Source organism: Alosa sapidissima, chromosome 16 (genome assembly GCF_018492685.1).
Source record: "Alosa sapidissima isolate fAloSap1 chromosome 16, fAloSap1.pri, whole genome shotgun sequence".
NCBI classification, from domain to species: domain Eukaryota; kingdom Metazoa; phylum Chordata; class Actinopteri; order Clupeiformes; family Clupeidae; genus Alosa; species Alosa sapidissima.
The window spans coordinates 21,525,240-21,552,478 of record NC_055972.1 but is presented as its reverse complement, the minus strand read 5'-3'; the positions used below and the strand labels follow the sequence as shown (position 1 = coordinate 21,552,478).

The window sequence follows — 27,239 nt, the reverse complement described above, 5'->3', positions numbered from 1 at the left end:
TGTGTGTATGTGTGTGTGTGTGTGTGTGTGTGTGTGTGTGTGTGTATGTATGTATGTGTGTGCATGTGTGTGTGAATGTGAATGTGCTCCTGTGAATGTGTTCTTAAGCCAACCCCAAAAATCCTGTCACAGTCACCCAGCTCTGTGAAACTGAAACAGAACAGTGGCCGCTTGTGTTTGGAGCCACCATCCCTGCATGCCTCGCTCCTGCACAACGTCACACCCTGGAGGGCCAGGCAAGGCTCTTGTGATCCACTTCCTGCTCCTGTGTCTGTTTCTGTACCTGTAACTCCCTCGCTTTAAAGCGTAACTCTCGTCAAAATGCATCCTATGGTGTTTTTGTGAATGTATCCGATGTAAACAATGTAAACTTTCGTTCATAATTACGTCTGAAGCGGCACTTTGAAGCTTGTCTGCGTTGTCGTTTTTGGGTGAAATGGCCTTTTGAATGGGAATCCTTGGGGCACTACTATTTTGATACACATAGTTTACTAAAATGAAAGGTTTTGGACAACTCACTCCTTGACTGGCAAGATGACGGCGAGCAGAAAAAACTAGTGAGTCGTTCAAAACCTTTCTTTTAGTAAACTCTGTGTACACAATGTTCTCAGTGCTCGAGTTCATGTGTAGAGACACTGATGATACTTCCATCAAAGTTTCATGTTGTGTTGAGCCTTCTTAGTGTTTTAAAAATAGTGATTTTGATGCGATCATGTATCAAAATAGTAGTGCCCCTAGGATTCCCATTCAAAAGGCCATTTCACCCAAAAGCGACATCGCATACAGGCTTAAAAGTGACGCTTCGGACTTAAAGGGACACCAGGCAAGCCTGATGCTTTTTCTCTACGAAACTCCCCCTTGCTCGGTCTGAAGCTCTTTTCCTTTTCTTTGCGTCTTCCGTCAAGGGTTTTTTCTGCTTCTTCGCCGGCTCTGCCATTATACACAAGTTTGCAACAATCTAGCATTTCGTTAGCCTGCCTCTGTGCTGTAAACTGATCCTGCTTCGGTCGGTGGGTAGGATACACCGAACTTGCAAGTGGAATGTTCTTCATACAGGCTGTAGGGGCGGGCGGGAGAGCCTTCATTCGCTCTGTAATGAATAATTCAACCATATACCGACTTACGAAGATGATTAATTAACACGAAAACGTTGCCTGGTGTCCCTTTAATTATACTTTTAAACGAAAGTTTGACTTGGGTACATACACTCACAAAAACACCCTAGGATGCATATTGGTGAGTTACGCTTTAAACTTTCACACAGGACCCGGCGGTTCCAGGAGTGTCCTGGTGCGGCACTCTCGGCGACCCTGAGGCAGCCCTGTTCTGGTGGGAGCGTGTGGCACAGGAGGAGGTGGAGGATGGGCTGGAGGCTGCGGGCCTGACTGCAGGGCCTGTGGTGCTCCAGAGCCACCAGGGAGCAGGGCTGCCCAGACCGGTTCCCCGCCTCAGGGGCCTGGCTGGAAGGGGTAAGCTGTGACCCTCAGATCCCCGGCTTAAACATCAATTTTAAAATGGCTCCACTCATGTTTCTCACCCTCTCTCTGTCTCTCTCTCTCTGTCTGTCTTTCACACACACACACACACACACACATTTATGTCTGTCTCTTTCAGCCACTTCTCTACCTCTCGCCCTCTCCTCTCTTTCTCACACTCTTTCTCTATCCTCTAGGTTGGCACTCTCTGTCAAACATCCTGCACAGTCAATCAGTACACTGGGCTGAGCTGTCAAGCAACGTATATTTTCAGCCTGTTATCAGGAGGTGACTTCAGTTGAAGCACTCTTGAGAAACACACGGTGGGGAGGTCAAACCTCTTTCCTGTGCTAAATCTATGCCAGTGCCTGGCTCTGTGCATTCATTTGTTTGTCCTCTGTTTTAGATCTTCCAAGGTCTCTTTTTCATGTTACAGATATGTGTGGAGTTGCAGTGCTGCATGAAAGGAATCACATAAGACTCGCCTTGACTTGATTTGTATAAGACTTTAAAAGCAATGCCTCTTTCAGCATGTTCCTACCAAACCAAACCACTTCAGGTTGGTTAGAACACAATGCACCCCACCCCCCACCCCCTTCCTCTGCCTCCATCTATCCACCCATCCACCCTTCTCTCTCTCCACCTGACAGACCTTTGGGCTCTGGCCGTATTGTTCATGCACCTGTGCCAGCCCGCCTCAGTACACCTAAGTGGGATTGTGGATTATCCTCCCCTGGCTTTAGGGATTGAAGGCACAATGTGCTGGACGGCAGAAATCTTAATTCTGCACACTGAATAGAATGTTGGGCATGCCATAAAGCCCCAAAACAGACTACTGAGGTGTGCCTGACAGTTTAACATGTATCCTTTCATCTTCATCCTTCTTTTTCTGTCTCTCTATCTTGCAGACACACACACACACACTCAATCTATCTGATTCACTGCATTCCCTCTCTCTGTCTGCATACATTCTTTTTCTCCCCTCTCTTTCTCTCTACCTGACTTTCTCTCATACACACACACACACACACACAGACTCACTCTCTCTCACACACACACACACACACACACACACACTTTGTCCCACACTCTCACCTAGTGCCAGTGTCTGACCCCAGGGACTAAACCTGACTGTGCGTCTGTCCTAAGATGGTGAGCACTAACGTCTGGCTCTACCTCTGTGTGTCTGTCTGGCCCTGCTGGAGCCTGAAGCTTGCCTCTAGTCTGAGGCCAGCGGCTTTTGGCCTCTGGGCTGCCTGGTCCTTGCTCCCGCCGCCAAGGCTGCTGGGAGTTCCTGCACTCTGGCGCAACACACAATATCACCAACAAATGGCGCAAATGTTGCACATTTAGAACAAACCGCAAAAGGAACTCTGCTACTAGCTCTACCGTCACTACCCGCCCCCCCCCTTCTTTCTGCCAGATATTAAACCTCAATGGATTTCTTTGAAGTGTCACTCCTCCCACACACAGATTTACCACATGTGTGTGTGAGAGTGTATTTTTTTGTAACCCAGACAGGCATATACGCAATAGACAGGCATGCACCGCCCTCAGACAGCCCCAGGCTGGGAGGGGGAGGGGCACTGCCAGCATCGACCAGGAAGTCGGAGAGAAGGTCAAGGTGCGGAGATAAAAACAGAAGGGTGCCAAAGGTTGCGGGTGGACTGATGCAGATGTTCACCACCGTGAGCTTGACTTTGACTGTCAGGAGCGCACCAAGTTGGGGAGGGGGATTCTGAAGCCTCCATAAATGCCACAGTTGCAGCTGGCATCTAACAGTAAACACTCCCCGTCCCAGCCTCGGAAAGATGACAAAGAAGCCCCCCCAACAATTCTACCTCCTTTTTGGTGTCAAATCAGCTTATAATATTCATCGCCAGATCCCATTAATCCAGCAGACACGACACTGGAGTTGAAGCCCTGCAGTGGTAACAATAGGGATCCCAAACAACGTGTGCTTGAAAGGGGTGGAGGAATCCACATGCGTTTGAGGCTACTCTCTATCCCTGGACAGCTTTAAATTAAACATGAGTGAGTGGGGAGGATCTCATGGCGAATTCTCTTTAATCTCGTCAGCTGCCACACATGTGCCTTGCTCAGCGCACTTGTAATATGCATGTCGTTAAAGCCCCCACAGCCACGCTAAAACACACACACACACACACACACACACACACACACACACACACAAATCAGCCTACAATGGGTACCACGGGGGCTGGTGCTCAGATGGATCTGACATATTGAACAAAAACAGATCAATATCCAGCCCCTCTGTGTCTGCACCTTTGCTTGCCAAACACAAGGATTTCAAATGGCCATTAGAAAAGGTCCTCTCTCCTAAAAGGGAACTTGTGAAGCAGATATATAGTTTTGCATGTCAGGGCTGACAGCACATGGCTATGTAGTCACATACAAGCTCACCACTAACAACAGCACACAGACAGGAATACTTACATAGGCACAGCAAATGTACCAAACACAAAGGACTGAGTCGAATAAAAAAACACCAGATAATCAAATTGGCGCATTTCTTCTGCCCATCCTGCTGAAGGTTATTTGTCAGGGCATCCAGACCAACACCAACACACTCACACACACACACACACACACACACACACACACACACACAGGTGACAGGTGCACAAATATTGAGCACAAGCAACCTTCAGCAGCGGGAGAGAAAGACAATGTGATGAAGACAGAGGGAGAGTGGGGGAGGGATGAAGAGAGTTGGAAAAAAAGCAGAAAAACAAACGCCTTATGGAGTCTTCTAGAAGCATATGGCATGTCCACCCACAGCTATAAAAAGGGGAAGCAGAGAGGAGAATAAAAATGGAATTCAGCTGAGCTGTTGACAGTTGCTGAGTGTGATAATGAGATGGGTTTGTTATCAAGCAGCAGTGGTGAGGTAGACAGCCAGTTTGGGGGGACTTGCCGCATTGAACCCCATAAATAAGACATGAGAGTCTAGTGCTACCATGATGACAGTGTCACAGACCGTACCAGAGACAGTTGATAAAGCGAGACGATTCATAAGAGGGTAAATTCGGGCACGTTGTGACGTGGGGTTCGAAGCTGTCACGCCCATTTAGGAGTCTAGCGGGAGGTCCAGTGTCTATGTATTTCTATGGGAGAAATAAAAATTCACGGAATATGACCAATCCCTTAGCCCTACATTCAGCGATGTAAGTTTTGAACCCATTTTCTAAAAGCCACATGTCTCCCTAACATTCCGACATTGAAATTGTATTTTCCAACGAAACAAATAAAGACAAAAATAGCTTTGTTCGTGATCTGTCACTGTCTCCTCAAAGCTCTGGTGCACAGCCACCTGTTCTCAGAGGCTCTAGACTCAGAGATGGTTGATAAACTAACCTAACATATTTTTGCTAGAACTAGTAGACTAGCACAAAGTTGCTGAACATATGTTATTTCAGGTTTGTTTGCAACAATATATAAGTTTAACCAAAGTTCTTAGCTGCTAGCTAGCTAGCGAACATTCCCATTCACTTTCCGTTTACTGTGCTAACGTTAGCTAGCTAGCTAGCTCGGTTAACGGGGCAAAATGAAATTATTCATTCCGTGTCCGAAAGAGTGTTTCATTGGCATCACACACAAACAATGACTGTAAAATACTATACAAAATTATATGTTTATGTTATTATTGCTTATTCATAGAAAAGTTTGTTTTGACACGCCTACTTAGGAGTCAGGAACTAGTGCCATTTCGTTCCATTGGTGAATCGTCTTATCAAAGATCCTTAATATACATATATGCTTTATCAACCGTCTCTGGTCTTATGATTCATCTTTGACCGTACCCTGGCCCACCTCGCCAACTGCCCCTCGGCCTGCCCTGCCCCCTCCATTCCACCGTTACCATGGTGACACCATGATTGACAGTTTATTGGGATGCTCTGGAGCACCTAAAGGACACGTGTTATCTCCCAGATCTCAGGCTAGATACCATATTGACTTCTTGGTTCTGAAGGACATTGAGACTACACTATAGGTTGAAAATCCTTTCGTATTACTTGGATTTGTTGCATTTATATTATCAGACATAACATAGTCTATGCTAGCCTAGGTTCACCCAGATGAACCTGTTAGCAAATTCAAATCCTGTTAGCAAATTCTAATTTTCTTACAGTTTCATCTGGGTGAATTCAGGCTAAGTCTATGCAATAGCAGACATTAATCTAAGGGCTCATGACTTTTTGAATACATCTTTCGAATGTTCCCATTGTTGAACATGTGAAGCCCGGTGAGGGGCCTTTAGGGCCTCTTTGCTACCTGAGGTCCAGTTGGACATGATTTTAGGATTGATCGACTAAACAGGAGAATACTGGGGCAGCCTGATACATTGTAAATTTCTTATTTTCAGCAGAGTGAAACATTATGCTTTTTGGAATGTAGATGTTTTTCTTAATCTCATACCAGGTCTGAACCCACTATGTATACCAGTGGTTAGGGCTGTACAGTGAATGAAGCTCATTCCCTAACACACATTCTAGCAACAGACACTAGACCCCACTGGCATTAGCCTCCTTGCTAGCCTAGCATATCCACCAATGCCAAAAGATGAGCTTGAGTCTACAGGACTGCTATTAAAACACAGAGTAAAAAAAACGCTTCCTGTTATACGTTATCATTCATGATCTTTAAACATGCTTTCACTCAGTGTCCCACTAAAATGACCATCTGATCGCACGCAGCCTCAGGATACCTTAGGTTGAGATTTTAACTTCTCATTTGTATCGAGAAGACTGTTTCTGTTTGTTATTTTGACATGAATGGAGATAACATATTTGATAATTAATCCGAAATACTCTGAAAACTCTATTTCAAGGGTAAAAGGTTGTCAGTTGTACCTTTAGGCAAGATTACATACCAAAGATTCTTTAGGTTCATCAAGAGTCTATTTACATACCAAACCATCTTTGGTGAATTGTATTGTTGTGTCTGTGTATTTATATGTCTGGAATGGGTTATACTTGTTGTGTTTGAGGATTAGGGCAATGGGCAACTACCGAAATTCATTTCTCTATTTCAAATTTAGGAGGAACACCAAGGGGTGGGAGGCGAGTCGCTTAACACAAAGGGAGTGGGCCCCATGAACCCGATGACCCCCACACTAAACTCCTTTGGTCTGACTAGAATGACGCTGGGTAAGGGTGGGGGTGGGGCAGCAGGGCGAGTAAATGCAGCTTGTGGCTAGTGGAGGCAAAAGACAGTGCTCCACCACCTGCAGTGACGGCACTCTCTTTCATTCTTTCACACACACACAACCACACACACATTCCTAAAACGAAAGAAGGCAACTGAGACAGTCCAGGGCTGTTTAGGTGGCTCATTCTAATACTGACGGTTTGCCATGTTAGAGGGATAAGAAATAAGGTGGAGCAAACCAATTAGGGATTCATCCTGTTTAAATGGCTATTGCCTCTATTGTTCGCGAAAATCCTTCAAGAATATTGAGTACACACTGTCCTGTGAGAAACATCAAACCAGCCTTCAGACAGCAAGGCAAGAGATTTAAAATCCTCCTCAGTCATAGTCATCAGATGAAAATAGATATCTCTGGACAAAAAAAAAAAAAATGGTCCATGGTTTGCTGTTTTAACCCATCAAGACACATCAAAGAACCCACCTTACAAAAATCACTTAAAGATTCAAGAATGTTATGTGGGCTTAAACATCTTTCTTCTGCAGATTCAGAGGCAAACCAGACTGACAAAGTCCCTGCATCTTTAAAACCCAGAAGTTATGAAACAGATTCATTTGACAAAGCACTCACAAACTTCCTCCGTCAAAAATGAACAGATCATATGAGTTGAGAAAAGAACCAACCAGAGAAGCCAAGAGGCCCTGGCCCAGTCATAATGGAACTGAGAGACATAAAGAAAGAAAAAAAAAAAAATGTATGTGTGGGACAGAAAAAAAATGTATGTGTGGGACAGAGTAGCTGCCGCCCTCATCAGAACATAGCATATATTTGAGTCACTATTTTCCACTGATGCTAGAATGAACGGGGGCAGGGTTGGTTAGAATTGTGTGTGTCTGTGTGTGTGCATATGAACAGGAAGTTCTCTATCTCAAGAACACAGCCAGGGCTGCTGCCATTTGCCCATATGTTTCGCCTTTTATTGTTGAACCACAATTCATTAAAACTGTACTTTGATCAGAGCTTCAATTTCTGTTGCACAAAATATTTACAAAAAAAGATTGTATATGTTTCTGTTAACCAGCATTTAATACTCTTTTGAAGCACACTGATTTTTTTTACTTTTTCCATAGCACAAAATGCGTAGTCCAGACAGCTTTTCCTTGTATAAAATTCATGAGTAAAAAGAATTCCAACAACTAGTTCACAGTCCAAACCCATTTTTAGCCTCTTGGGTTCTGAGTGCATGTGAAGGCCATCCTGCATGCTCACAGTCACCAACAGGAAGAGAATCTCTATGGTGACAGGAACTGTGCAGTGTGGAAGCTGACATCTGATTGGTCCTACCAGTCACTGGGCTAATATAAAACAGGATATTTGCATTCAGTTAGTGTGGCTTCAGCACCACACGGCTGCTTTTGCAGACCGATACTGCGTGAACATGCAGTAATGTGTGCTTGGATGCAGGAAGTGACATCACTGGACACAGGAAGTGGGAGTCCAGCTCAGGTCTCAAGTGCCGCAACGGTGGAGGTCCATGGAGAGCCTCCAAGTGAAAAATACAGGAAATAAAATCTGTGCAGATTACATGGTTGGTGTCTCGAAGGCGTGCCTTCCAAAACAAAATTAAGACAAACTCCTTTCCCCTTTCAGTCAAAGGAAAATATATATACGCATAGATTTTCTTAATATATTTATATATAATTGTAAACATGACAAAACCACTGAAAGCCTCCATTTAAGTTGGGTATGTAAAAGGCATGTGTGTGAGGAACTCCAGCTAGTCCGCGGTTCCATCATCCGTCCTCGGTTACGGCTCGGTAGGGTCCAGGTGCCGCCGCCACGGCAGGCAGGCCACCCAGAGGGCAGCGAGCTCGGAGAGGAGGGCAGGGTAGCGAAAACACGCGCGTCCGAGCCAAACCAGTTATTATTAACTACAGCTGGGGGAGAGAGTGTAAACACGGAGAGGGAGGCGTGGTGCCAGCGATGGGAATAGAGTAAGAAAAAGGGCCAATTGAAACAGAGATGGGAGGGAGAGAGAGAGAGAGAGAGAGAGAGAGAGAAAGAAAGAGAGAGAGAGGATGAAAACAGAGGGGGAAGTGACTCCTGGCTTGTCTGCCACCCCTGCAGTTATACCAAATCTGTTTGTCATTTGAGAGGGGAGGAAGGTGGAGACTCGTGGCGTAGTCTTCCTCCTCCACTTCTTTTTCTTGCTTTCTCTTTATTGCGAGCTTGCAGGGGCAATGGGAAAGTGCTAATGGATAGGTTGCTTCTTCGCTGACAAGTGACTGTAAAATATAAAAAAAGGAGAATAGAGAAGAGAGAGTGAAAAAGGAAAACTCTAATTTTGCCAAAGCTTGCTTTCTCTCCACGTCAATTTGTGTACTTCCCCATTCCCCACCGTTTTAGAAGATCAGGAAATAGGAACAGAAACAAAAATAAACCCAAACTCTAGACACCAAGACACCAAAAACAACAAAACAAATAAACCCTTATAATGTCCTGACCCTGGAGAGAGAGTGTGTGTGTGTGTGTGTGTGTGTGTGTGTGTGTGTGTGCGCAGGCGAGTGAGCAGGATAAGGGGTTAGCTTGTGACGTAGTGCTTGGCGGATGACTGGCCGTACAGGCCGTAGAAGTCGGGGTGTCTGTGCGTCTGCGAGGCGTCCATCCAGTCCCGCATGGACAGGCCCTGGAGTGGCTGGGACATGGGTGGCCCCGAGGGCAGGGCGTGGGGGTACTCCTGCGAGCCCACTGCCCAGGGGAAAGAGCCGGAGCGTGGGTAGGGCGGGTGGGCACGGTGCCTGGACACGGAGGGCACACTGGAGCAGTAGCAGTTGTCCATGGTGCACATGAGGATCTTGCGGCCGCCGTACTGGGGCAGCAGGGGCTGCTGCGAGGAGCTGCCCGCCGGGGGGTAGGGGTGTGGCGGGGGCGGGAAGACAGAGGCCGAGTGCTGGGCAGCCGCTGCAGCCGCGGCCGACCCGCAGGGGCCCTGCATGGTTGGGGGCTGCTGGGAGGACTGGCCCTCACCGCCGCCTCCGCCACTGGGACTCTGGACGAGGAACTGCTGCTTACTCAGGGGCCCCGAGGTTGAGGAGGAAGAGGATGAGTCGGCCAGGAAGGCGGTGGCCCCGGACGAGCTCTCTGGAGGGAAGGCGGTGGAGTGCTTGCGCTTCTCCGACCCGGAGCTGCTCAGGCTGCAGGGGTACACACACTGCAGGAAGTGGCTCGGGGCACTGAATGGAGCTGAGAGTGGAGGAGAGAGAGAGAGAGAGAGAGAGAGAGAGAGAGAGAGAGAGAGAGAGAGAGAGAGAGAGATGAGAGAAAAGGAAGAGGAGAGACAAAGAGTAGAGGAAAAGGAAAAATACAATGAATATAATACAACATAATAAGATCAAATATACCATGTATTTTACATATATAGTATACAAATATATTATATTATTGCACTCTGATATTATCAGATTCAGAATTCGGCAGTGTGGTCATACCTTCCAGCATTTTCCGTAGGTTTTTCTCCTTCTTGGAGATCTCTGAGAGGAAGATTTTGGAGTTCAGATGGCCAACTTTATGAGGGGGCAGGCTATTGCCTATGCATGACTGAGTTCTGAATGTTAAAAAAATATATGTATTAGTCATTAACATCAACATTTATTTTCTCATCAGTAAAATTACTCCAAGTAATTACTTGCAGATGAGACTCCTACCTGTCCATTAGTATCTTGACAGGTTTGGTGTTCTGTGAAGGAGAAAGAGAGGAGAGCAGAGTTAGGGATTAGTCACCCGGTCTGTAGACCGATACCTCACAGCGCCTCTAGTCATACAGGTGAAAACAACACTTAGTTTAATGATTGAGAAACAGAAAGGCAAGTCTGTCTCACAGGTATGGGCACTATTTTATGGTGCTTCTTTGTCTGTGTGTGTGTGTGTACTGTATGTGTGTCGCAACGTGAGTGTGTGGGTGTGGGTACGTGGGAGAATGTGAGTGCGAGCCAGCAATCGAGAATGCGAGAGAGAGAGAGAGAGAGAGAGAAAAGGAGGAGGACATAAGTGAAGAGAAACGAAAGTGAAAAACCAGTGTACTCCATCCCACTTGTGCCTCTTCTACCCCCTCCTCTCTCACCTTCATGAAGTTGATGTCGTCGGCCTTGTCGAAGACGGTCTGCACGGAGCTTAGCAGCTTCTTGGCCTCCTGGCGCCGGCCAGTGAGCTGCAGGCACTGGCTGGAGTTCTCCTGCACGAACTTGGACTTGGCCTTGTCCAGCACCTCCAGGCTCTTGGTCAGGTCCTCATCCAGGAGCTGGTGCATCTTCTGGTACTGCAGCCGGACCTCCTCCTTCAGCTGCTGCACCTTGTCCTGGGGAGAGAGAGAGAGAGAGAGGCATCAGGAACAGTGATGGAGGGAGAGAGAGTGAACAAGAGAGTAGACAGAAGAGGAGAGAAGAGGAGGGGGAAGAAAAGGAGCAGGGTTGGGGAAAAGGGCGATGACAATGTTGCGACAGTCACACACAATCAAGTCTTCTTGACCTTATGCAATGCACAAAGCACACCACAGCGTTTTATTTTACACGCACTGAAGGCCGAGAATATCAAAACAGAGACAGTGGTGGTGATTGAAACCAAGATGGAGAGGTGGAGGTGGAAGGAGAGAGAGAGAGAGAGAGAGAGAGAGAGAGAGAGAGAGAGAGAGAGAGAGAGAGAGAGAGAGAGAAAGAAACAAAGAGAGAAAGAAAGAAAGAAAGAGAGCAAGAAAGAAAGAGAGAGAGAGCGAGAGAGAAAGAAACAAAGAGAGAAAGAAAGAAAGAAAGAGAGCAAGAAAGAAAGAGAGACAGAGAGCGAGAGAGAGCACGAGTGAGAGAGAGAGAAGAGCTCAATTAAGGAGACAGGAAAAGGGGATCGAGAAAAGACACAAGAGGCCAGTGAGCAGTGTACAGATTTGGGGAGGAGGCATGGAGGACCAGGAAGAATAGAAAAGAGACCCACCAAAAAGAAGAGAGGGAGGCAGAGAAGAGATGCGGGTAGTAGCACAGTACAGAGATATACAGGTAAGGACACAGATCTTTTCTACGGACTGGATAATCCGACTTTTAAACTCCTCCTCCCCAGATCTCAAAATGGACGTAGATATCCCATTACCACTCTATTACAACATCATACCAATCTGTCCATCCTGAGACCTCTACGTTCACAGTTTTCCCTTTTTTGTGAGGGGTGGGGTGTCACTAAGTACCCAAAGTGTGAGAGGGTGGGTGGGTGGGTGTGTCGGGGTGAGAAAGGGAGAAGGCAATGTGGAGGAGGGAGGAGAGCGAGGAGTCAGGGAGTAGAGAATAGGGCTCAAGGTCAAGAGGAGGAGAGGAGGAGGAGAGGGGGAGGAGGAAAAGATACGACCTGGAAAAGATAAAGAAGGGGAAGGGGAGGTCTCCGAATCCGATGGAGAAAGGGAGAGAGAGAGAGAGAGAGAGAGAGAGAGAGAGAGAGAGAGAGAGAGAGAGAGAGAGAGAGAGAGAGAGAGAGAGAGAGAGAGAATAACAGAGAGGAGGGGGAGAGGGAGAGAGAGAGAGAGAGAGCGGCAGAGACAAAGGGAGGAGGCATTGTTGTCAGAGTGGTCGAGGAGAGCGATGAAGCAGAAAATGCCAGGCTTTAGCCTTAATGCTGTGAAGGTGATCTGTCTGGAGGATAGCACTAGTGCAGTCGCAAGGACACAAAACACAAACACCCCACACACTACACCCCCCGCCCACACACACACACACACACACACACACACACACACACACACACACAAACACACTACAGATGGACAAGTCAAGTGCAAACATGTAACATCACATTATAAGCATATTAACAACACACAATGCCCCACTCTTTATTGCCCTCACGTCATTAATGTTCACACTGCCAGTAGGTGCACTTCCCGTCCTCTTGTTTCCTCGCCACAGATGACGCTAGCCGTAGCTAACAGACAGCCGCTTGCATGCCCATCACATAAGAGTGAGTGGTTATTTATATGTCTACATGCTGCGTGCTTTGACTGGAAAACCAGTGAGCCATGCGAATCATTGTCTTCTTGCATTCTCCCAAAAGAATAGGGCAGTCCTGTGCCTGGCTGGCACTGCTAATGAGCCCTGTGGCTTTCGGAGATAATACAAAATATCCCGCTTGATTCTGATACAATTAGTTTTTTTGGGGAGGGGTGAGGGAGAGAAGTAATTTGAGTTTAAAAGTGGAAGGGAGGACAGTGGAAAGAAGGGAAAGAAAAAAAAAAGTTGCAACGACAAAAGAAACTCTTGTAGGTGGATGAGACGAGGAGAAAAAAAAAAAGCAGTGCCATTTTGGGAGAGCAAAAACATATTTATTTTGCCTGGCTATTCAACAAAGCTTTGATGGTTCAAAGGCTCTGTCTAAGCTCCGTAAATAACACAATCCCACCCGTTTTTTCCTTGATGTGGAATTAACACCGCGCTTTGAATTCCCCAAACATTTTTATTGTGTGACCTGGGACTGGGTGTCTTTGTGCTGTAGGTACTGCGTCGGGGTGAGTGGGGCAGCGCCAGAGAGGGAGTAGAGAATGGGGACCGACTGACAGAGGCCATGCCAGCCATTGGTGCAGGTCCACAGGCCAGAGTGGTGTGGCGTAGGGCTGCACACTAGCACAGACACAGACACCAGACCCTCCTTGTTAATGTCCACATAACTGCCTGAATGTGTGTGTGTGTGTGTGTGTGTGTGTGCGTGCAAGATCTATCTTACCTCCACTAGCCGTTTGTCAGATTCCAACTTGTAGAGCTGCTCCTCAATGTCCTGCACTCTCTCCTCGATGCGGTCCTGTTGCTTCAGCAAAACATGCTGTAGAGAGAGAACACAGAAGAGCCCATAAGACTCCAAACATCCAAACACAGTCCCGATCACCAGCAAACAAACAGTAAACGCCTATTATCCAAGACCTTAGACAAAAATAAATAATGCAATTAAAACCAAACAAACAGCAAGTGTGTGGGCTCTGTTTGAATTAGCATGCCCCTTTACAGGATTGCATATGCTTTTGTTTTTCAGTTTGTGTGTGTGTGTGTGTGTGTGTGTGTGTGTGTGTGTGTGTGTGTGTGTGTGTGTGTGTGTGTGCGTGCATGAGTTCCTGTGCTCGGTCCTGAATGCAGGCTGGGGAAAAAAAAAAAACAGAACTGGCACAAACAGCGTTGGGATGGAGAGGGTGTTTGCGCCGGCAACCATCGCGGGTAACACGACCTCTGCTGCCCCAGGAGCTGAATGCATACCAGCCAGGAGGTCAGGCCCGTGGCACCACAGACAGACGCACAAAAGGGCGCCGGCAAACACAAACGCTGGCTTTTCCACCGGTCTCTGCACACTGACCTTAAATATCCAGGCCGCAAACTGTTTCCAGCATCGCTATAGCGACCGGGTTCCAGAGCCCCTTATTATAGGAGGCAAGGAAGACAAAAAGCTGCCAACAATAAGACTAATTAATCAGAATCATTTCCCCGCTTCTGGGACAGGGAGGCTGCGTTTCCTCCGACGTGATTCAGCTGACCTGGGTTTCTGCAGCAGTGAAATTGGATTTGGTCAAAACCCTCACGCTCCTACCAACCCCGACACACACACACTAAATGTGTGCTCTCTGTCCTCTGCCCGTGCTGGCTAATGTGTGCAGGAGGGAAGAAGTAGCCCACATAAGGAACATATTCAGGCGCAGAGTTGACAAGTAATTAAAGAGGCAGCCAATTTAGATTTGATGAAATAAAAATGTTTGTGCAAAATAACTCCGCTCAGCAGAAAAGGGGGGAGAGAAGTGCTGTCATGGCAACAAAGCACTCTTAATGTGTTGCTTTTTTTATATATTACGTGAGCACTGTGTATTAATAAACCATCAAGAGCATAAACCAGGGTGTGATACAGGGACTAATGGCAATGCAAAGGGGAATAGGAAATAAGAAAGAGGAGCATCGCATAGGAGGAGAGATGGGAGACAAATGTGTGAATTCACTTTATGGCAGAAGGGGTGGGGGGTAGACAAGGATGGAGAGCGAGAGAGAAAGAAAGAAAGAAAGAAAGAAAGAAGAAGAAAGAAAGAAAGAAAGAGAGAGAGAGCGAAAGAGAGAGAGGGGGGGAGAGAGATAGACAAGCATGGAGAGCGAGAGAGAAAGAGAGGGAGAGCAAAAGAGAGAGAGAGAGGGGGGGGGAGAAAGACAAGCATGGAGAGTGAGAGGGCGAATGAGAGAGAAAGAAAGAGAGGGAGAGCGAGAGAGAGGAGGGGGAGAGAGATAGACAAGCATGGAGAGTGAGAAAGAAAGAAAGAAAGAAAGAAAGAAAGAGAGAGAGAGAGAGAGATAGAGGGGGGGGCATGATCTTCTCCAGCCAGTGCCCCTCTCCTGAACACTAACTCTCCCCTTTGTTTGGCCAGGCCTCTGTGTCAGTGACAGATTGGCATGTCTCCCGACTTAATGTCAGGATATGCTTGGCCTGGGTGTGTATGTGTGTGTGTCTAAGAATGTATGGTATTGCTGGGCAAAGATATGTATGAATGTATAGATGTGTTTGATGGGGGGGTATGTTTTTGTGTCAGTTTGAATGTAAAAGCCTACATATTTGACTGAAAAATGAAAGAGTGGGTAAGTAGAGGGTATTTATATTTGTGTGTTTGTGTGTGTGTGTGTGTCCATGACAGAAGGAGTGAACATTTTTTAGTGTGAAAGCACGCTGCAGGGTGACTGCTTTCAGAGTGTGTGGAGGAGAGAGAGAGAGAGAGAGAGAGAGAGAGAGAGAGAGAGAGAGAGAGAGAGAGAGAGAGAGAGAGAGAGAGAGAGAGAGAGAGAGAGAGAGAGAGAGAGAGAGAGAGAGACATTCCTGAGGCCTATGGCAGTCACGCTGCCGCTGCTGTAACACTGGACCCAAGCGCCACGGAAACAAGCCTCTCCACGGTCACCGGTTAACCGTGTTTACGGGAAAAGACAAGGACACGGCCGTTTCCAGCCAATGAGACGTGCGCCTGTGAGCAAGGTAAAACCAACAGAGGGTAATAGATCACCTATGTTTCAGGGCCGGACTGAACTTCCTGCTCTGGCACTGAGAAACACACACACGCACACGCGCACACGCACACGCACACGCACACGCACACGCACACGCGCGCGCGGTGAAACAATGACTTTTGTTCAAGTATGGCAGTCTTATTCACCGGAGAGATAATAGCTTAGAAGTTATTCACAAAGCATCCAAGCCCAACATCATGAATAGATCAGAAACAGGAGAGCCCTGTTGTGCTGGTGCCAGAAACACAAAAAAGGGGCATTTTTACAACCAGTGACATTTTTTTCTTCTACTACCCCGCCCCCCCCAACCCCCCAAACCTCTTTGAATTACTGTACACAGCTGTGATTTCAATTTCTTTTCAAATGCTTGCCGCCACAGACTTATGGTACATAATTCATAATCAGTGAATAAGAGGCAAGCTGGGGGATGGAGTTAGCTAGTCATGGATTACTCACACTGAACTAAGCTCAGGAAGTTGTCAATCAACAGCGCAACAAAGGGCCGGGCCCTGGAGGCTGAGCAAGACACCGAACATGTGACGTGGGAGGGGAGGTTCCAGTAAGCGATGCCTCTCTTCTTACAACATGTGGTGGCAACTGAAAACGGCTTTACTACCGGTGTAGAGAGAGGCAGAAGTGATGAGGAGAGGGAGAGAGAGAGAGCAGTGATACTAGGGATAAAGATAGAAATAGAGAGAAAGAAAAAGTGTGAAAAACAGAAAGATAGATTGATAGATGGAGAAAGGGAGGGAGAGAGAGAGAGAGACACTCTCCTTTTCACAAATCATCAGAATAGGTGTTGGAGATGCATCAATCGAGTTGAGCGTATCCATTTTATGTGATGATGTGCACAGATGTCTCTTCCCCCCATCCGACGCCCACAGATGTGCTGATCAGCACTGACGTGCTTTGTGAGAAGCTCTCCACAGCTTTCAAGGCTCAAGGTAACTTCTGAAGAACACCCTACGGCTAGCAGCCCGAGCCTAGGCCTTTATGATTAACGTGAGTATTTTAATTGCCCCACTGCAAATTAATGCCCCACAACGACCACGGTCTCCCTCCCATCCCCCTCCCCAGCAATCCCTATGAAGTCTTTCTCACTTTTACTGTAAACTGGAGCACTAGGAGAGGGACCTGCTGAGGCCGATTTCATCGCAGAAGGCAGAGGAGCCGGGCCTGTGAATTTCACAACCCAGCGCTGGAAAAACCTGATTTATTTCTGCAATTTGTCAGGGACCGCTCAGCGACTCAAAATCCACCCACGTGCGTTTAGAGCAAAGACAAAAGGTCATGCATCATCAAAATGAAATTTACTGACTTAACTGAAAAGCTCAAGGGTGCTTCACTAGAGAAAGGAGTGTCTACCCCCCCTTTTCTTTTTATTTCGGCCTCCTTTTTTCACCACCTCCTCTCACATGCCTGCACAGCTTCGTCAGAACAAGGCGTGCTTCCACATCCTCACAGACTCCGCACATATGTACGTATAAAAAAAGACCAAGGGGAGGGGAATATTTCGCTGAATAATTTTACACTTAGCTGCGAGCACACAAACTGGGACTTGGAGAGGGGGGTGGGGTGCCCATTCCAGTCCTGTGAACATCTAAACTGGCTTACAAGCTGCAGCCTTTTCCTTTGGTGGAGATCAGAAAGGGGTTGACTCACAAAAAGGGCAGGGCCCCCTCTCCCCTGGGATCCACATGCAGATCAGCACTACCAATTAGGCTCTGGTCTGAATGTGTATTTGTGTGAAAATGTGCATGGATGAGCCTGTATGTGTGTGTGTGTGTGTGTGGCATCCAAGTAGGCCAGTAGGCAAAAGAATGGATATTGATGCTAGACAGAAGACCCTGTGCTGAAAGCAAATTTACAATCCCTCTCTTCCTGTGACCATGCAACATTCTACCAGTAGTCCTTCCTCCCCAATAACTGCATATCAGATCAGAAAGAGAATATAGGCTACATGTCTCAGCCAATGCAGTTATGAGATACAGCCTGCAAAAATACAATAAACATGTCGAAGTATGTTAGTGTATCAGTGTTTTACATCAGTTCATTCTCTCAAAACAGGGTGAGATCCAGAATCTCTGAGGTTTCTATATTGTTCCTCGGTAAGAACCCTTAGAGGTTAAACGTCAGACTCTTCTGATGATGAATCTTTTGTAGAATCCTTTTGAGGATTTTTTAACATGTCCTCTGTTCTCGGCTGTGACAAATTTCTTTATTCTTGTTGAGAGTTTCTCTGCGACACCTTTCACTTCATAAAAACAAAACAAAAATCAAATCTGTGAAGACCCTTTTCTTAGAGGGATGTATGTACCTGAAATGGATACTGACACTAAAAAACAAGGACGATGGGGGCAGCTGGAGAGTTGCAGCGTTAGCAGTGCTAACTATGACCTAGCATTAGCTGCGGTAGCGGCTTGGCCTGGGTTCATTCCCATCATGGAGGAGCAGAGACTGAGAGTGCCAGCGGCGGCATGCATGGCTGATGAGACGACAAGGCCCTGGCGCCCTGAACCCGCCTGCACACCCTGACTTCTCTTTTGCATCTTCCTCATTTGTGCCCCCCCCCCCACCTCCCTTTTGCTCTTTGTGTCGAAAATAGATGGAAACGGCACAATCCATCCAGAGAACATGTGCCTCTCTCTCTCAAAGCCTACCTTCATCTTGATTACAAAAAAAAGAGAGAGAAAAGACAGACATAGAGAATAAATAGTTGAATGACGACTTGCCCCCACCCCATCCTATTATGGATAGTGACGCCCTTAAGTTGTCCAAAGGCCTCGTGTCTCCAGCAGAGAGCCAGAACAGGCAGCGCACAGTGAACAGTGTCTCTTTCATGATAACTTGACAGCAATTCCTGAAATCTGATGTCATCACTCTGTATTCAATGCTGTGCTTCTGCATCAAGAATATCTGACAGTTCTTGTTTTGAAAACCCTTCAATTAAAAAAAAATGCTGAGAGGTAATGCCTAGGCTTGCTGACATCTCAAACCAACTCAACCTTTGTCACAATTACACACCACTGATATGATGAAATGTGTCCCTATCCAGAGCTGTGGTATGAAGAAACGTCCTCAACATGCAGTGAAAATGAACTGTGGTATGTTCGAAGGATTATGAGCTACATTTGAATGTAAGGAAGCTTAGTGGGCAAGTGAGAGCAACACCTCACAAGTAAAGACACAGGCAAGACGCCTTCCTTCATGACACTCGCCTGGACTTCCTCCCAATACAGCTGGCAGGAAAAAAGAGAACAAGCGAAGGAGGGAGAGAGATGAAAAGAGAGAATGAGAGAGAGGAGATAGAGTGATTTAGCAGTGGACGAGGGGGAGGTTAAGCGCCACAAGGGCCACTTCCTCCTCTCTGACTCCCATGATCTCATCATCAGCGCTGCCCAGAGGGGGAGAGAGGGCGCTTCTGTTGGGGGCGGAAGACTGAGGCAACTGGGGTCACACCCTTCCTGCTTTCTTGGGGAGGGGAGGCATGAGCCATGGCCCTGGGTCCCTGCTGCCCTCTTCTCAGGGAGAGAGGGATGGGGGGGATCGCTAGTAGGGGTGTGGAGTGAGTGGGTGTGAGAGGTGGAAGACTGCTTTACCTAAAAAATGTCTCCAGTCACTCTTTCCTGGAGCCATTGCGAAAGAGGAGAAAAGCACAGGGTGTGTATGCATAAGTGAGTAAGTGTGTGTGTGTGTGTTTTTTAAGCAGCAGCTGTGGGCAGAGGGGGCCTGACCCTCCCTAGAGCGCCCCGTCCGTGGCCTGGTCTCCTCCACAGCCGTGACACATTGGCCATCTGAGGAACATTCCTCCACGCATGCACAGGCACTGTCCCGGCCAAGCTCAGCAGCCCAGCACCTCACAACAGCTCATTATTCTTCCTGCAGGCAGCTGGAGCAGCACCATGCAATCTCACTCCCACACTACCCGGTCCAGCCTCTCCCTCCCTCATCCTCGGCCTCTGCGTAGCCCTCTCTCCCTCTTTCTCATCTGGATATCAAGACCTAATGTTGTATGAAGGACAGCCAATAAGAGGCAATAAGAGATCATCAGTGTGTGTATGTGTGTGTGCCAGTGGTGACGTTCAAAAACACACCCGAGGTGAACCAAAACACAAAACTACAGGGCTCCCCTTCAAGATGGTTAGGTTTTTGTTAGTTAGTGGAGTGAATGGGTTAAATTGACATTACGGCTCTGGAGAAAAGTCTATGAACAGCACTAGAGGAATTTAAAAGTGAGCATACTGCGCTGGCCGGAACCGACTGGGTGTGTTCGGAGGTCTATATTTGGTGTGGTGTGTGCACGTGTAAATTCTATCTGGCAGCACATGAATATATCTATCCCCGTGGCGTCACTTCCATGTTGACTTTATGCTCTGGCTCCGGACACTTACTTACTGGTCTTACTGACTAGTCCAATGAAAAAACGTTGCCAGTCTTGGCAGAGGGTTATGTGAAGGCGGGCCTCGGCTCTGAGGGTTCATGGGTCAGGTCATGGGGCCTGGGGGAAGCCTTTTCATGCCCAAATTTAAAAGTCTAAGAGCTCTTCAAGGCATCAACGATTCTATTGTAGGACTAAATAGGCAACTGTATTCAAAAAAAAAAAAAAAAAACACACAAAAAGTATATTCAGATAACTGATAGCTACCAATGCCATCTAATATGTTACATTTTGCACTTTTCACAGGGCACTATGGTTTTTGTCAGTATAAAAAATGCATATTAAAGCATCATACGATCTGATTTGCACTAACTTCATTGGATTATGACAGGAGGTCAGATTCAAGCCAACACTGAGCTTCCTCTGATGTGCTGATACCTAATGTGATGTTAATAAACTGAGGTCAACCAAACAAAAAGGTGCGTTTTTCACCTGCAAATCAGTTCTGATGCATCACAGGAAATATTTCCGTATTCAACATGTTTCGTTTTATTTAAGTTGTCCGACTGAACTCTTAAAGGCATGTGTCTTTCAGTGCGACTAGATTTCTGCTTCTTTGAGAGAAGGTTACACTTTGACCAATCACTCACCCGTATGTCATTGCGACGAACTTCCACGTCGCATACGGCATGTCCATGGTTGGGAGCGCATCTGGAGAAGCAGCAGTACTGGCAGACGGCCACCTGTTCTACCTCGCAGTGGTAGAGTCTGTATTCATCGTGTTGAGGGCAGCTCCAGGCCTGCACATCCTCGGCCTCAACTAACAAATGCCCGGGATTGGGAGAGGGCTGTTGGAGATGCGTCTGGACGTGGGACTGGCAGCAAGGTGCGTTGCAGCGGAGACAAACTTTCTGTGCAGGAAGAGGCGGTCCTCGCCGACATAGGATACACTGAAGTATCGCTGGAGTTTTGTCAACATTAAGTGCGTTGAACTTCTCCACAATGTTCGTCAGTTTGATGTTTTTCTCCAGATTTGGCTTCTGATTGTAGGCGTGGTTGCATTCCGGGCACCTCACCATACCCGTGTCTTTGGCCCAGGCCTCACTTATGCATCCCCGGCAAAAGTTGTGTTTACAAGGCAGCTGTATAGGTTCCACGAATACATGCAAACAGATGGGACAAATAAGTTCCTCCTCGAAGCAGTTTTTCCAGTTCTCCGCCATGATGGCGGATTCAGTGGTGAGTTGAGTCACAGAGAACAATTTGGCTAGCTCCTATTGAAACACTTCTGAATGTCTTGTTCGGAAGAAGTGGTTCAGTTGTGCATGTTTCTCCTAAAAATCGCGAAGGTAGTGTATGTGGCTTGTGAAACCACACAGACACAAAAGTATGTGTAAACAACTGATTCCATAAACAACCAGACTGGCGTCCCTTCCACTCTTATCACAAAAAGTTGACAGCAATCTAATTCCGCAGGAGCGAGCTAGAATCAGGTTTTACAATCCAATTGCGTAGTCTCTGTTATTGCAGTGCTAGTACGTCGATTTGGTTGAAAAGCTATAGTAATGCCTTGAACGTCTAAGTATACTAACCTGACCAACTTCGTTGCCCTTTATTTGCATTCTGGCGACTAGGTTGTGATCAAAAATGGCCACATCTGTCAAACTGCTACAGTTCCTTCCATTCTATTAAGGAATTGTACCAGCAGTCTCTCGTCACATATTCGTCGCCACGCTGTACTATACAAAATCAATTCTAAAAGACTACACTGGGATGTGATTATTTTTCAGAGCTAGGTCTTCTGAGACGTTTATCACGATGCCATCATTTTTCTTGGCTATATGTGGAAAATACTGATGAGTCCCCAGTGTTCTGATGTCTTACTATGATAGAAGAAGAAACCCAGTGTATAGAAGTTGACAAAATGCATAGTCAGTTCTCAAAAATTAATGGCGAGAAACTCTATTGATATAAAAACCTGTATTCCCTTATCTCTGACGTCATTCTGGGTAAAGGTATCTTCCCAGCGTATAAAAGTGACTTTAAAAGTATACCTTTCGTCTGACTGATCCCGAATACGATTGGTCTTCACTGCGTTCCTGTACCTAATGGGCTAAAAACTAGCTTTCAGTGGGCAGATTGCTTTGTAACCCACAAAACACTTAAAATCGCGAATAAATCTGTGTTTTTTTCTCAAGGCATCTTAACCTTTACCCTCACTTCTACTTATTACAATGGTTAATACATCGCCGTACACCTTATGCTTGAAAGTGCGTTCTATGGTTTAAATAAAGCCTATTTATTTTATATTTGAGAAAATACAAGGAAGTCACTTGGGAAAACAAGAACAAAGTGGATTAGGCTAACGTTACAGGCGTAAACCACACGTAGACTAGATCCTATGGGTAAATCTGGAGTTAAAAGGGTTTCGTATAGATACTAGTTTTCTATTTTCGCCGTCTTGAAGCAGATCGCGCTCACCTTACCTCGCTATCTTTATTTCGCTCTTAACTATCTGCCCTCATTTGCGATGTAAGACATTTCCGAAACACTAATTCTTGCCATGTCGACGGTCCACTGGTCCCCGGACTGAAGAGATTTGTAATCGTTTTCAATTAACAATAGCCAGCAACGTAATGTCATGCATGTACTCTCTTCAGCTGGGGAGCTTAAAATGTTTATATATCAAAGCAGGCTTTCTAGTTCTTAAAGGGGACGATGTCGTTTTAACCTTGTTGTCGCTTGCTGTCATCAGCCATCTTGTTTTCCTCGTTTAAAGCGGATAAAACGACGTATCTAGGCTATTTATTTTCTCTACCTCATTTGTATGCTCTCAATTCAGCTATATTCCCAGAAAATGTAGATCGACAGACGACTTCGCTTGGTCAGTCCAGGGTAGTTCTTCCGGAGTTAAAATCCTTTGGAAATAAAACGAAGGGAGCTGTATTCCACTCGGTGTCCGTGTTATTATTTATGATATATAGGCCTATATTCTTGCAAGCGAAATCCTTGATGTGAGGAATGCAGGCATAGGACTGCAACTCGGCTCAGAACACATCTCACATTTACTCCCCCCTTCTGCGAATCACGTGACCCGTCACAGACTTGATACATTAAACCGGGAGGAGTTGATGGCTAAACGGGGCGGGGTTTCACTTAAAAGGGCAATGCATCGGATCAGCTTTTCGGAATAGGCGAACTAGAATTCGTATTCGCTGCATCTATTAAAACCCCTTTGTTCAGATAAATGAAAATGGTGCAGTGATAAACAGGGATAGGTGAGGTATTTACTTGAGATATAGGATATGTTACTTTGATATATAATGCCCAACATTAAGTAAAATAAATTGTGAGAAATGTGTATTTTAAAACATTGTTAAAAGTCTGATTAGGCCATCACCCCCGGTCGTTTTTTTTATCAGCCCTAGGCTACGATTCTAGCTGAATGATGCAGGCCTACATGACAAAATAACATCAATCAAACAAATATGTGGTTATATGATTTACATTAGTCTGTTATAGGCTACAATCACATATTAAATATATGCTTCAGTGTTTTTCTCATATAGAATCGAATAGGCCCACTGAGCCTGGGGAAATTTGAATTTTCTTTCAGGCATGATCAGCAGCGCGAGGCATTAACAAGGTTGCAATGAAGAAGGGCAGTCTGAATTCTTGAAGAAAGTGACACCCACACTCTGTGATACAATTTAGAGTTCAGAGCAGCTGGAAATTTAAAAGGGCAAGCTCTGTTGGTCGGGACCGGCCCATGCCACGCGCTCACGTGTAGTGGGGAAGGTTTCCCTCAATGCTGTGACGCCAGAGAACCAAAGATGTGGCACACATAATGTTTTCTTAATCCATTGTATAGCAGTTTCAGATATTTAGTCAACTCTTGCTTCGTTCAAAGAAAGATTACGAAGGCCAACCATGCTTAGACTAATGGTGTTGGGAGGCTAGCCTAGGCCTATGTGCTTTGGGTTTCAAAAGCAGACTTGGGGTAGTAAAACCTTTCCTGCCTTGTGACGCACATTTCCTCAAAGAGAAGCGTTCTCATGCCCACTGGCTGTGGCTGGCTCTGTTCCCTTGCCACACAGCCTTTGCCAGCGGAATTTCAGCACAGGTGGCTTTAATGCCTGATTCCCTACTGGACAGCTTAGAGACTATAACTAAAACACAATATGACCTTCTTAATAGTTCTCATTTTTTGAGAATAGTGAGTTTTATGGAAATATATTGTTTTGGAGGTGTAGGCCTACAAATAATTAACTTGAACAACTCTGGCACTATAGGATCATGGTAACTCTGCTGGCTTCTACTTCTCTCTTCTTGAAGCCACGCATTCCCTCCATCAGTCTCACATTTCCTCGTGAAGGTCTGAGTCACACAGACTAATTAAGACCTCAGCATGGCTGGTATTCTTGGGCTGACGGGACAAGCTGAGACGACGTAGACCACGTGTTTGACAGGAGCCACCCAGCACTGAAGAGAAAAGATGTCAGAACATCCACCTATTTTCTGCATTTCCTCACAGTGGATTGTGCTATGTTCAATCATGTCACCACAATGAAACAATTGTTTTATTTTTATTTTATGTAAATAATGCACTTTAGGATTACAAACAGTTGTTTTGACATAAAAACAGTAGGCCTATACTTAAAATTTTCTGTTGGAAAAAAATCTAAAACAGTATTTGTTTGACTGACATAACCATGGCAAAATAAACATAAGAATATTTAGTGAATATTGTGCCCACAAGCCCTTTGCTTCTTCTCTTTACAAAAGGGCATGGAATGCAATGATTGTGTCACTGTGGTGTGTATAATGCAGACAAATTTCTCATTAAACATTACTTTAGCATTTCGTCCCTCACATTATCATACGTGTCATGGAACAGGAGAATAACTAGCAATGGGCAAATACTGACTTTGGTACAGCTATGCAGACACCAAAGTAATTCAGATACCAAGACTTGGTCCCACAGCAAGGCCACTGCCATTATGGGGGACACTTAAGGATACTTAAACAGTGACACACATCTGCATGCTAGGAATTCAGGTATTCTCGTAATGTCTGATTTATGTCTATGGATGCAGAGGACTTCTGATTCTCTCATGCCAGTGGAATCCTGTTGGAGCAGCTAAGGATCCTTGCAAAGAAAGATTCTTCAATGTAAACAAAGGATTCGCTCCCCCCTCCCTTACCCAGAGTCCCTTTGTGGCAATAGAAAATTACAACCATAACAATCTGTACCCTCAAAAACATCTTTCAAGGTAACTGGTGCCTTTTGTATCCAAACTACATGATTGTATAAAAATAGGAAAACATAATTTCATTTCTTAACCATGTCTTGAAGGCACAAGATTTGACAACCTGGACAGTCATCTACTTTGAGAAGCACTAATGTAACTAGCATTGGCGTAGTTTACCATGGCGTTACAATCCTAGCATTGCTGTCATTTATTAGATAGAGCAATTACTAAGGTACAGTATGTCTTAACACCTTTGGTATGATGCAAAAATAGGAATTGGGGACAAATAAAATACAGAATCTGGCAAGGAATTTTCACTAATACTGTCAGTATATTCAGAAACACTGCTTACATTACAAAACTCCTCCCTATACTATATGGAATGTGACCAGGGACCCATAAGCACTCAATTTTATTCCAGGATATTTAACTTCTTAGACTGCAAAGGCTGGCCAATCAGTGATTCAGTTTCTCACTTCAAGGACTGGGTAGGACACTGGAACAGTAACATGACATCTGCATTTAAACAAAAAAAGCACACACACACACAAACACAGACACACATAAAAAAAAAACGTTCATAATTAACGTTTCATGCCATCTGATACATTTTGATGGTTAAGTAGTGTTTTTAACTTGACACTTGGGGTAGATCCTGTGAGCTTTCTTTCCTTTATAAAAGCAATGACTCAATGCTCCAATCTACAGGCAGTCCAGCATCAGAATGGATCCACTCTTGCACATACATCCCTTCCTACAAGATGCACACTGGGAGGTGGGTGGGGGGGTCTGAAAACGCAGCAATGTTCAAGCAGCCAGAGGCATAACAGCTGAGGGGAGGTGAACGGGTGTGTGTGCGTGGGGAGGAGGGAGTGAGGGATGTCGAGCCCCTCTATGAAACCAGTCCTCCTGTAATACCAACAGCTGCAGAGCAGCCATAGCCAGAGGGCAGAGGCAGGTTTGGAGTGGGTAGGCTGGATTGGGGTGGGTGGGGGGGGGGGGGTTTAGGAGGCCTCAGGAGATGATGGGCAGATGCCCCAAGGGCAATACAGAGGAAGAGGAGGGGTAGGAGGAAAGAAGGGCTACTGCAGAGGGCTGTCGAATGCAGAGTCCGGCAGCACCGAGATCTTCAGCTTCCTCTCCGGCCAGCTGTACTCCTTGGGCACCTTGGTCTGTGTCAAAGGAGACGGCATTATTCTCAGCTGGACCGAGCAAACAAGCAAAGAAAATCATTCATCTTGCTGTGGCAACGATTTTTAATAAACAGCAAGGGAGGCACTTCTTTTTTTTTTTTCCTGATGAAATATTTAAACAGATGGTGCCTGACGTATGTAGCAGCGTGTGAAGCATAACTAATTTGAAAGGAAAATCAAAGTTGGTAATGCATTGACCACCACGCAAAACATTTGAAAGGGAAATGGCGGAGACAACAAAAAAAGAGCGAGAGATAGAGAGACATCCCACCTCCTCGCGAGAGCTCAAATCCTGCAGCTCTCCCAGCATCTGTTCCACAAACTCCTCTGTGAGCAGGATCTGCACACACACACACACACAATGAACACTTCAGATCTGATAACACCCTACTCTGTGTCTCAGGTAGCCTCCACAACCAGACATAATCAATTAATAGATACAGGCCGATAGTGATTTCAACTCTTTTGTTTAGCTGTCGGTGATAGCCTGAGCCTGTGATACAGTCTTGACACTTAGACAGACGTCAATGATTGAATCTCCATGCCGAGACCGATGGTGAATGTACAAACAGATATAAAGATACCCATTTCATAATGGAGAAGTCAGTAGAAGAGAGACTTAGAGGAGCCACTTCTTAAATTCTAGTGTTGTGCGCCATTAATAGCCTCAAGCTCTACTGTCGAACCCCACAGGAAAGTAAGAGGGCAGAATCCCACGAACCCTGAA

At 46.0% G+C, this 27,239-nt stretch overlaps 2 protein-coding genes and 2 long non-coding RNA genes across 9 annotated transcripts in view; 2 read left to right on the top strand and 2 right to left on the bottom strand.

Moving 5' to 3' along the window:
* The first annotated feature begins 20 nt into the window (after window positions 1–20).
* LOC121685895 lies at window positions 21–9,263 on the top strand. Its single transcript, XR_006023467.1, has 2 exons — window positions 21–57; window positions 9,164–9,263. It is a non-coding gene; the product is annotated as an uncharacterized LOC121685895 (long non-coding RNA).
* trim8a (tripartite motif containing 8a) lies at window positions 7,604–23,136 on the bottom strand. The gene is made up of 6 exons (XM_042066708.1): window positions 20,718–23,136; window positions 13,396–13,491; window positions 10,769–11,002; window positions 10,353–10,384; window positions 10,137–10,252; window positions 7,604–9,891 (listed from the first exon to the last, which is right to left on the bottom strand). The coding sequence occupies exons 1-6, from the start codon at window positions 21,288–21,290 to the stop codon at window positions 9,230–9,232; spliced, it is 1,713 nt and encodes a 570-aa protein (XP_041922642.1). The 5' UTR covers window positions 21,291–23,136; the 3' UTR covers window positions 7,604–9,229.
* Window positions 21,185–24,722, top strand: LOC121685893. The gene is made up of 2 exons (XR_006023465.1): window positions 21,185–21,306; window positions 24,360–24,722. It is a non-coding gene; the product is annotated as an uncharacterized LOC121685893 (long non-coding RNA).
* The window catches only part of sufu (suppressor of fused homolog (Drosophila)), a 20,118-nt gene continuing 17,524 nt past the window's right edge, over window positions 24,646–27,239 (bottom strand). For all 6 annotated transcript variants that reach the window (XM_042066712.1, XM_042066713.1, XM_042066715.1 and 3 more), the window contains 2 exons: window positions 26,784–26,852; window positions 24,646–26,491 (listed from right to left, as the gene is read on the bottom strand). In XM_042066712.1, coding sequence (XP_041922646.1) covers window positions 26,402–26,491; window positions 26,784–26,852 — 159 coding nt within the window. In that variant the 3' untranslated portion in view covers window positions 24,646–26,401. The remainder of the gene's footprint in view (window positions 26,492–26,783; window positions 26,853–27,239) is intronic.

Excerpts from the sequence above, each read along its gene's own strand:
- trim8a (XM_042066708.1), bottom strand. The coding sequence starts at position 21,290 with ATGGCGGAGAACTGGAAAAACTGCTTCGAGGAGGAACTTATTTGTCCC. Across the intron at positions 13,492-20,717 it reads TTCGTCGCAATGACATACGG|CATGTTTTGCTGAAGCAACA; the intron begins GTGAGTGATTGG and ends CTCTCTCTACAG. Across the intron at positions 9,892-10,136 it reads CCTACGGAAAATGCTGGAAG|CTCCATTCAGTGCCCCGAGC; the intron begins GTATGACCACAC and ends CTCCACTCTCAG.